This window comes from Ranitomeya variabilis, chromosome 6, assembly GCF_051348905.1.
Source record: "Ranitomeya variabilis isolate aRanVar5 chromosome 6, aRanVar5.hap1, whole genome shotgun sequence".
Classification (NCBI taxonomy): domain Eukaryota; kingdom Metazoa; phylum Chordata; class Amphibia; order Anura; family Dendrobatidae; genus Ranitomeya; species Ranitomeya variabilis.
The window spans coordinates 505,405,588-505,416,414 of record NC_135237.1 but is presented as its reverse complement, the minus strand read 5'-3'; the positions used below and the strand labels follow the sequence as shown (position 1 = coordinate 505,416,414).

General features: G+C 43.2%; 1 protein-coding gene across 3 annotated transcripts; it reads right to left on the bottom strand.

Annotated features, from left to right (window-relative positions):
* Positions 1-531: 531 nt before the first annotated feature.
* On the bottom strand, positions 532-9,625 carry LOC143782890 (RNA-binding protein 12B-like). Of its 3 annotated transcripts, none has more exons than XM_077270850.1 (2): positions 9,519-9,625; positions 532-2,044 (listed from the first exon to the last, which is right to left on the bottom strand). In XM_077270850.1, exon 2 carries the CDS (start codon positions 2,020-2,022, stop codon positions 718-720), a length of 1,305 nt encoding a protein of 434 aa, XP_077126965.1. In that variant the 5' UTR covers positions 2,023-2,044; positions 9,519-9,625; the 3' UTR covers positions 532-717. The 3 variants fall into 3 exon arrangements, with proteins under 3 accessions (XP_077126965.1, XP_077126967.1, XP_077126966.1); XM_077270852.1 differs by lacking the exon at positions 9,519-9,625 and adding an exon at positions 9,133-9,322; XM_077270851.1 differs by lacking the exon at positions 9,519-9,625 and adding an exon at positions 6,016-6,032.
* Between the last annotated feature and the right edge of the window lie 1,202 nt (positions 9,626-10,827).

Below are 10,827 nucleotides of genomic sequence, written 5' to 3'. Positions count from 1 at the left end.
AATGTTGGCCGATGTCGATGTGCACAGCCGGCTGAGCATGTCCAATTTCAGACTGCCGATTGCATTGTTCTCCTGGAAGTAAGCCGCCGGGTAAGGTCATTGGCTTTCTCATCAGAACACCGGAACACTCAGCCAAACATTCCTGTGTACGCAGGAGATCGTCATCGGCCAAATGATCAGTCAGCAGTAATCTAATGCATAAATCGGGGATGAAAATCCCATTTCCAGCCATTAAAATAATTAAATTTCATGTCTTGATGAACAGCATTTATTCCCTTTTCAAAATTATCTTTAAAGTTTAAAAAAATATATATATTATTTCTTGAAATCAGATATACAAATTATACATAAACACAATGTTAGCAATAAAGTAATTTTGTTTGATGCAAATAACATATTGGTTAGAACTAGGCTGTGGCATCGAAACAAAACCTTACTGAAATTCAAAGCCCTCGTATCTGCATGAGGCCAGTGGTCTTCGATTTGCGAGCTGTAATACAATTCTTTGGATTTTGATCGAACAAGACACGGTTTCAATAAAACTTAGGATTTTTAATACTTTGCGTACCAGGATTATATAATAGATGCTAGGTAACTGACAAGTACTCAGTTGTGTTATTCTCAATCAAAAGAAAATTAGAATCTGCCAGCAATATCGGCAAGTCCCATACAGATATAGTCTTTGTACAACTGAATGTCCTCAGTCCAAGTGAGCATTTAATAGGAGTCACTGCCAGCAGCACATGTCACCTCTGATGATTCATCCTCCTCGCTGACACTTACATCTGCTTCACACGTAGAAAACTTTTGATTAGCTGTAGAATAGTCCACGGTAAAGTCTACGCCAAAAGCCTTCAGTTGCTTCTTTGAGACCCATCTTAGCAGGATCACCGTATCCTGGAACCTTTTGTGGTTTAGTTTCTCGGCTTCGGATGCTTCCTCTTTCTTTGAGAATTTGACAATAGCTTCCCCAAGGCAGTCCCCATTGTCATTATATAACAGACAAATGTCCTGTTCAGTCAGAGAAAAGCCAGAAAAAAAGTTGAGAATGTCACATTTATTCACACAAGCGGCAAAGTTTCTTAAATATAAGAATTTAACGTCTGATTTCTTTTTCATTTCTTCTGAAGCTGGATCCCCCAAGACCACTTTTTTCTTGCTCTCGATTAAGTCCATCATGTTGGCTTTAGAGACGGGCAGCACTCGCAGACGACGACCCCAGAAAACCGTTTTGTCCAACTCGAGAGCTCGTACGTAATCATTTTCAGTTACAAACATCACGAAACATTCCCGCTGTCTGTTGCCATTTTTGTCATACACAAATGTGATCTGAGAGTCCTCGACAAGGTTGTGCAGAAACTTCCTTATGTGGGATTTATCAACGTGGACACTTACATTCACCAAATGTGCATAAAACTCGTGAATGTACAACAAATGGTGGTCATACTTTGGTAACCTCTTGTAAGTTGAACTTTTCGGATTTTTCCCCCTCGAAGAATCACATTTTGCAGAGTAGAAGAGCCAATCCTTTTCACTTGACAGCCACATGGACAATACAGAAAATGTATTTTGATTCTTACAATTTTTATTTTTAGACGCCTGAAATACTGACAAGGCCTTTTTGGCGTTGTCACTTTTTAAAAATTTAACAAAGGCTATGCCGCTCCTAACTTTATACCTTGTCATGAAAATTACATTTTCCACATACAATTCTGTAAAAAAGCTTTTCACGTCAGAAAGTTTGGCATTTAAGGGTGTAAACATAATGCGCAAATAGCTGGAGGTCTGCTGAGAACTACACCAATCCGAAATATTTATAGCACTGTCCATCAGGCATTGTCCTGACCTCTTCAGGGCTAAAGATATAGAACGCCTATCCTCAAAAGTAACGTAAGCCTCTCCATATACCCCACCAATAATATTAACACCTCCATCCCGAATCTTCAATCCAGCAAAGAAACGTCGAATGTGAATAGCGTCTGCGATCGGCGGGAGACCTTGTAACCGCACCGTCAGTGACATTCTTACTCAATATATCTTTTTCCTGTTGATATATAAAAAAAGGCACAAATCTATAGTTATACACAGCAGTGATTCTCAAAATTAAACAGACTTGCAATGTCTAAAGACTGACTGAAATGCGTTTGCTTGTTATCTCTGGCGATGGAAGTTGCGACATTTTACTATTATCAATAAACATATGTTTTTACAAGACCATAATGATGGATTTTTCCACGATGCCAGTATTTCACCAAGTCTCAGCGCATCCATTCCCCTAGTGGGTGAGCGGACTTTCCTATATTTCGCAGTTTTGTAGACGGTGTGTTGTCATACTATTGTTGCAGTAACAGTGACCCCCGATCTGCCAACCGCATTTCTTACAGGTTTGTCATTTCAGTCTGTGCTCTAACTTTAGGAGTCCATCGTGGGAATTTTTAGAAATTGTTAGCTATTAGTGATGAGTGAATGTGTTTTGATATTGTATTATCAGAATATATCAGGCATGCTCGAGTAATATGTTCCGAGTCCCTGCGGCTGGATGATTAGCTCCCGTCAGCCAGCCGAAAACAGACAATCCCCTGCATGTATTGTGGCTGTCCAACAGCCGCCAATAATTCAGCTGTGGGGAAGCAAACATATTAGTCGAGCACGCCTGACATACTCGGATAACACGATATCTGAGCACACTCGCTCATCACTAGTAGCTATCTTTGCAGCGGCCGTCCTACAAGGAAAACTGTCTCTGAACACAACTGCTCATCGATTCCAAATCATAGAGCTTGAAATTAAGTTATACTGAATGTTTTCCCACACAACTGGTCAGCTATGAATCTGCAGAGACCCTTCTGCTTTTAAACGTGCTGTCTAAAAAAGACTACATGAATGACTGGTTCCTATGGTCATTTGTCCAGTCACTACACCAATTCCTTTATTTTGTGCCAGTCATTGCTCACCCGCTAAAGAATACATCAATCTTATCACACTCATCCAACAAGGCGCTTCATATCTCTGCACCACCTACATCCCGTCTCACCTCTGTCTACCACCCTACCCGTGGTTCTCTGTTCTGCTAATGATCTACAATTAGCATCCTCCTTAACCTGAACCTCCCACTCACATCTCCAAGACTTTTGCTATGATGCTCCAGTTCTATGGAATGCACAACCCCAGAAAATCTAGTTGATTCCCAGTATCTACAATTTTAAGGGTGTCCTAAAAACAAAACAAAAAACCTTCATTTAAGACTAGCCTATCACCTCAACTCATTAATCTGTTCCCCGTTTCCCTTCCCACATCCTTAGAATCTGGTCCTATCACCTGTTCCCTCACCCTCCAGGCACTGAGTAGCACTTAAGCTCAGCGTGTTGAAATTGGGGAATTATGACTCCGAAATGTCCGATTTAGAATAGCTATGGGCATATCATAATGAAATCACTGGACAAGGTCTTCAAATAAAGGAAAATTTCACTGGCGAAGACATGGGTCGTACATAGACTGAACAAGAACCAACACCTTCAAAATATGGTGCAGGAGTAGGATGTTATGAATACCATGGATGGCAAGAAGAATAAAGAAATCAAACCAGACAAGTCATTGGAAGCAAGAAAAACCAAGCTACGACTTGCCTCCTTTGGAAACATCACACGAAGAGAGCAATCACTGGAGGAGGACATCATGATTGGAAGAATAGTAGGAACAAGGCGAAAAGGAAGACCAGCAGCATGGTGGCTTGATCCCAACAAGATAACAGCAGAGAAGACCTTGGTGGACCCATCTAGGCTTGCACAAGAGCAATCTTCCTAAAGATTGTTCATCCATCAAGTTGCCATGGCTCGAGATTGAGCCCAAGACAGTTAAATAATGATTATGTCTGATTGATTGTATTTCTATCCTCTGAATTGTAAAGTGCTGCTGAATATGTTGGAGCTACTTAAAATTATTATAGGTTATTCTCACAATATTAAAAGGGTAAAGTTCCAAACCGCTTGCAAAACCAAGAAACTTTGCACATGACTTGTTTTAAAAATTCTCAAGAATGGAGCAATTTCTAGTTCTGGTCACTACTGCAGTGTCTAAACAGAAGCAGTGCTTCCAAGCTCTTTCCATTAAAGCTTGTAAGGACTGCTCTGAAGCTGTCTGGATCGCACTGTTAGGGCACGGTCAGACGGTCATAATACTCAGCTATCACGCTCAGGTCAGGAGAGCAGAAGGCCAGTCCGAGGATTGCGATGCGATGCGATTCTGGCCGAATATTAGGGTGGTTTTGTCTGCGTCCTTAGCTTTCCATCCAGCTTCAGTGCCATTGTGCTTCTCTCATGCTGCAAAGATGCGTCACATAGAAGCAACAGAGTGCATAGAAAAAAAACAGTGGCACAACAGTGCTGTTGGTCCACAATGTCAATCAGGATTACACCACTCCACAGGAAGCCAAGAGGTCGGTGAGCAGAGAGCTCCAGGAAAGAGATGACATTAGTGATGAGTGAGTATACTCATTGCTCGGGTTTTCCCGAGCATGCTCGGGTGATCTCCAAATATTTGTTAGTGTTCGGAGATTTAGTTTTCATTGTGGCAGCTGAATGATTTACAGCTATTAGCCAGCCTGAGTACATGTGGGGGTTGCCTGGTTGCTAGGGAATCCCCACATGTAATCAAGCTGGCTAATAGCTGTAAATCATTCAGCTGAGGCGATGAAAACGTAATCTCCGAAGACTAAAGGTACCTTCACACTAAGCGACGCTGCAGCGATACAGACAACGATGCCGATCGCTGTGTGGTCGCTGGAGAGCTGTCACACAGTCAGCTCTCCAGCGACCAACGATGCCGAAGTCCCCAGGTAACCAGGGTAAACATCGGGTTGCTAAGCGCAGGGCCGCGCTTAGTAACCCGATGTTTACCCTGGTTACCATCGTAAATGTAAAAAAACCCAAACACTACATACTCACATTCCGGTGTCACGTACCTCGCCGTCTGCTTCCCGCACTGACTGTGAGTGCCGGCCGTAAAGCAAAAGCAGAGCGCAGCAGTGACGTCACCGCTGCACTCTGCTTTTACTTTACGGCCGGCACTCCCAGTCAGTGCGGGAAGCGGACGGCGGGGGACGTGTGACAGACATCAGAAGGTGAGTATGTACTGTTTGTTTTTTTTACATTTACAATGGTAACCAGGGTAAACATCGGGTTACTAAGCGCGGCCCTGCGCTTAGTAACCCGATATTTACCCTGGTTACCATTGTAAAACATCGCTGGCATCGTTGCTTTTGCTGTCAAACACAACGATACACGCCGATCTGACGACCAAATAAAGTTCTGAACTTTCAGCAACGACCAGCGATATCACAGCAGGATTCAGATCGCTGCTGCGTGTCAAACACAACGATATCGCTATCCAGGACGCTGCAACGTCACGGATCGCTATCGTTATCGTTGCAAAGTCGCTTACTGTGAAGGTACCTTTACAAATACTCGGAGATCACCCGAGCGTGCTCGGGAAAACCTGAGCAATGAGTATACACGTTCATCACTAGTGATGAACGAGCATGCTTGTGTGCAAACCGAGTCTTCGGCGTGCTCGAAAAATATGTCCCGAGTCTCCACGGCTGCATGTCTTGTATGCAGGGATTGCTTGTTTGCTAGGCAATCCCCGCATGTGATGTAGCTGTCAAACAGCAGCGAGACATGCAGCCGCGGGGACTGGAACATTTTTTCTAGCACATTCAAGACACTCGGTTAGCACCCGAGCATGCTCAGATAACACCTTATCCCAGCACATTCACTCACCACTAGAAACAACCCCTTGAGGGCAGTGGTTTTTAGAGCAGACCTAGTATTGAAGGCATCTCTTAATGAGGAGACAATAGCATGTTCCTTCTCACATTGTCACCCGCTCTCGGTTTTGCAAGGAATAATAACAGGACATCTCTGGATTCTCTTTAAAAGGGGGTTTCTGAGATCAGCAACAAATTAGGCTATAGGCAGTAAATGGCTTAAATAACATCCCCCCCCCCCTTTTATTTACCCGCAAAAATCCACTTCTGCTCCCTTATGGCCTGTTTAATTCTACACAGCAATCACATGCCTTTGATATGCAAGTCTTGAAAGAAACGCTTACTGTATCTCACGGCAAAAGGTTGTTTAGGAATGAGGCTATGGTACAAAAAAGTTTACAACGGAATTAAGGAAACAGAAAGCAGGGATCAGATCGCAAACCCCCTCTGTCTCTGGTAATGACATCCTCCTCTCGAGACGGCCTTATAGACTTTACACCTACATGAAGAGGATTAGCAAACATTCCTGAAATCGTACAGTGTGAGAATATTTCAAAAAGAATAAAATATCACAATATGAAGTTTAGCCAAGTTTCATTATCACCATCTACCCACACAGTCGCTGCATTCTGTACAACAATGACTGGCTGCAGTGGTCACTTGGGTAGATGGCATAAGACATGCAGGGAGCACCAAAAAAGTAGACTTAGCAGGTATGATTTGTTTACTATATGTTACATACTGCCTTTAGCCTAATTTTTTTTACAATCCTGCTATACGCCTTTTAAGCCTCATTTCGACATCAGTCAAAAATTACGGACCGGCCCCAGGACTTCAGACTCTAAATCAACAGCCTCATATATGTTATGAGGCTAAGTTTGGGTTGGGAGATCCTCAGCCAGGACCATGTTTCACGGACATCTGAATGAGGTTTAGGGGTGAATTTTCACACAGCAGATTTTGCTTCAGAAATTTCTGCCATGGAAAATCAGTTCCAATTCATCTGAATGGGGTGGTTTCAGAAGAATAGAACAATTACATTTTCTGGAACAAAATAAGCCATATGTGAACTCACCTTAAAGGGGATTTTTAGCCAATGAAAGTAATTCTTAAAGAAAATACCCTTACTCATAGCCCACAATTCATATTCCAACACTCAGTCCTCTACTGGTCTCTTCTTCTCGGCCCAGTCTTCCACACTGGAAATGGTAACACAGGCTGGCCCCACCAACCACTTGCTGCAGTGATGACCATTTCCATTTTGTAGAGAACAGGACCAGAAAGCATAGACCAACCGGTTACACAGCCTCAGACAGTATGTTCACACTGTCGTTTTCAGCTGTATTTGAGCGGGTGGGAAAAGCTCCAACACAGCAATATAAAGAATTAACTTATACATTAGTATGGGAAAATGGCTGTTCACATGTTTAAGCTTTAGAAAAAGTCTTTAAAACCCTCCAGGATTTCAAAGACGCTAAGGGCCAGATTCATCAAGATCGGCGTTGTGATTATCGCAGATGTTAATAAGGGTACTGTCACACAGTGGCACTTTGGTCGCTACGACGGCACGATCCGTGACGTTCCAGCGATATCCATACGATATCGCAGTGTCTGACACGCTACTGCGATCAGGGACCCCGCTGAGAATCGTACATCGTAGCAGATCGTTTGAAACTTTCTTTCGTCGTCAAGTGTCCCGCTGTGGCGGCATGATTGCATCGTGTGACAAAGGTTGTATACGATGTGCGCACAATAACCAATGGCTTCTACATCACAAATACGTCATGAAATTATCGCTCCAGCGCCATCTATTGCAACGTGTGACCGCAGTCTACAACGCTGGAGTGATAATCAAGCGACGCTGCAACGTCACAGATCGTGCCGTCGTAGCGACCAAAGTGCCACTGTATGACAGTACCCTAAGGGGTTAACGTGTGATTGTCGCTAGCTCAGATTGCTGCAGTTAACCCCACAATTGCCGCTGTAAATCAATAATAGCATTGTTTAAGCTGCACAATCCAGCCTGGGGGTCCAATCTTGGCTCCCATGGTCCTTCCCTCACCCCAGGCCTGCTTGAAGGCCTCTGTCACTGCCATTTTGTTACTTCTGTGAAGCATAGTCTGTGGTTCGAGTTCAAGGCACAGATAGGTTGTCATAACAGCCGGGGGTCTGCTGAAGACCCTGTGCGAATACCAATCCTTCTGTGAAAACCAGCCCGAGGCCAGTGTTCAAAGGGGATTGTGAATTTTTTTTTTTATATATAGCAGTGCTGATGCACTGCTATGTATAGCACAAGTGATCAGACAATCGCAGCTTCAAGTCCCCCAAGGGCAATATTGAATACAGTAAAAAAAAAAAAATTTTAAATATGAAAAAAGGTTCAAATCACATCTCTTGCCACATTAAAAATAAAAAATACACGTATTTGCTATTGATGCGTTTGTAAAATTCCTATCAAAATATAACATTCATTTCATTGGTAAATATCTAAAGAACCAAAAAATATAAATAAAAATCGATATGCCAGAATTACTTGCGATCAAAACATCGTATCTACCCCAAAATTTTAACAGCAAAAATGTCATCTCAGAGTGAAAAAAAATGAGCCCTCATCCAGCCCCGGAACCCAAAAATTGAAAGCGTTACGGTTCTTGGAAAATGACGAGTTTTTTTTCTGAGTTTTTACATTTTATTTTCCCACCAGTTAAAATAATAATGAAAAAACTATGCATGTTTGGTATCTGCGTGCTTGTACTGACATGGAGAATCATATCGCCAGGTCAGTTTTCTCGTATAGTGAACATTGTAAATGGGAAAAAAAAAAAAAAAAGTTAGATTGCACTTTATTTTGTTGCAATTTTAACACACTTGGATTCTAAAACCGCAGGTGAAATCCGCACAAAAAGCGCAGTAATTCCGCAGTGCGGATTTCCTAAAATCGGTGCAGAAAAATCCGCACACCATTCCGAAACGTGTGCACGTGCCCTTAAAAGGTTTTGTTGGCCGAATCACTCAAGACAAAAAAAAATGCAATCAAAGCATCGCGATTATAGGCTACCATTAAAAGCGACAGCACATCGTGCAAGAAACAGCCCCGCACAGAAGAATAAAGATGTCACGGGTCTCACAGAACAGAGGAGATTTTTTTTTTTTTTTAAAGTTTGTTCTGAATTTTTAAGCCAAAAAAAAAATATGTCGCTGCACCAGCTTGGTAGTATCGCCAAGAGAATCATATTCCCAGGTTATTGATACTTCACAAGAAATAATGCAAAAAATAAACCGGAAAAACAAATGCGGCATTGCCCGTTTTGTTTTCTATTCCCATATTGTGGTTTTTTCCCCCCTTATGTCCAGTACATTGTATTTACCATATAATGAACCATAGAAAAAATAATAAAAAATATAGATAAAGCTGCACAAAAAAAATATCATGAAAAAATTGTTACGGTTCTTGGAAAGAGGTTAAGCGAAAAAAACAAAAGCTCTCAAAAATAAGTTGTGTGGTCATTCAGGGGTTACATCCGCCATGTTGGAAAGGCGATAGGTCCGACCATGGCTTTCTCCCGGGCCGCACACAGACACGCCGCGTATAATCAGACATGGTGCCCCCTCCCCCATCACAATGGCCTTCACTTGCCCCGACACGCCCATCCCCCTCCCGGAATTCCACAGGAGAGACAACGCAGTAACGTTTTGCCTCAGTTTCCGCCATGTGCTAAGGATATAACAGCCCCGTTTGTCTCCCGAACATTACCGAAGCGGACACCGAGCAGTGCTCGACCGACTCAGACCTGCGTGCGCTCAACAATGACGTAAAAAAATGCGCATGCGCAATGATTTCAGTGTTAGGGGACGGCGACGACCTCCGCGCATGCGCGGTGATTTCAGTATCTTTTATTGTTGCCAAGCTGTAGCTGGGCCCTGACGAGCTCAGTGTGGGGTGGGTATGGTGGGAGTGACAGGAAGGAGGGTGCAGCCCTGTGTGTGCTGGAGATAGTCAGCTGCAGCACTGCTCCATCTTATCTATCTGCCAGGGGCAGAAGCCTCATTTCCTACAAGTACTATTGACAGTCGGTAATGATGGCTCCTGTATGTGCACCCAGTACAGCAGATGTGACTGCAGCCCTATACCTACCTATCCCTAACTGCAGCCCTATACCTCAGGGGCAGTGATGAGAGCGCGTGCTCGGCTAGTATGTTCGAGTCCCTGCGGCTGCATGTTTCATGACTGTTCGACAGCAGCAACACATACAGGGGTTGTCTGTGTGTTTAGGCAATCCCTGTCGAACAGCCGCCAGACATGCAGCCGCGGGGACTCGAACATACTATCCGAGCACACCGAAGACACCCGGCGAGCACCCGACACCTTAGCACGCTGTCTCACTAGTCCAAAATCAAACTATTTCTTATTTTTGCTTTTGGTCCGCAGTGCACGGACTGGCCGCGGTTCTCCTTACCCAAGCGGGACATCTGGATAGAAGTATACAGGGACAGTCCGTGCACTGCGGTCCGATCTTGGTCCGATTTATACGCCTGTCTTACTGCTCCCTTAGAGACAAAGGGGAAAAAAAATCCGGTTCATGGTTCTGAATGACACCTTTCGCTTCACTATGTAATCAAAAAAATTCCAAGTGTAAAATATTGGAAAAAACACATTTCCACCATTGGTTTTATTTTTTTAGCCCCAGCATTTATTCTGTGGTAAAAATGACCTGGCAACATGATTTTTCAGGTTACTACGATTGCAGTGATATTAAATTTGAATGGATTTTTTTTAACTATCTCACACTAAGTTTTTGACACTGAGTATTTTTGCTGCACAAAAGAGTAGCACTTAAGGCCACGTTCACATGTTCAGTATTTGGTCAGTATTTTACTTAAGTATTTGTAAAGCCAAAACCAGGAGTGGGTGATAAATACAGAAGTGGTGACGTGTTACTATTATACTTTTCCTCTGATTGTTCCACTCCTGGTTTTGGCTCACAAATACTGAGGTAAAAAAATTAAAGGGAGTCTGTCACCCCATTTTAGGCCTATAAGCTAAGTCCACCGTCATCAGGGGC

What these genes read in the sequence shown, in the direction of transcription:
- LOC143782890 (XM_077270850.1), bottom strand. Translation starts at nt 2,022, where the DNA reads ATGTCACTGACGGTGCGGTTACAAGGTCTCCCGCCGATCGCAGACGCT.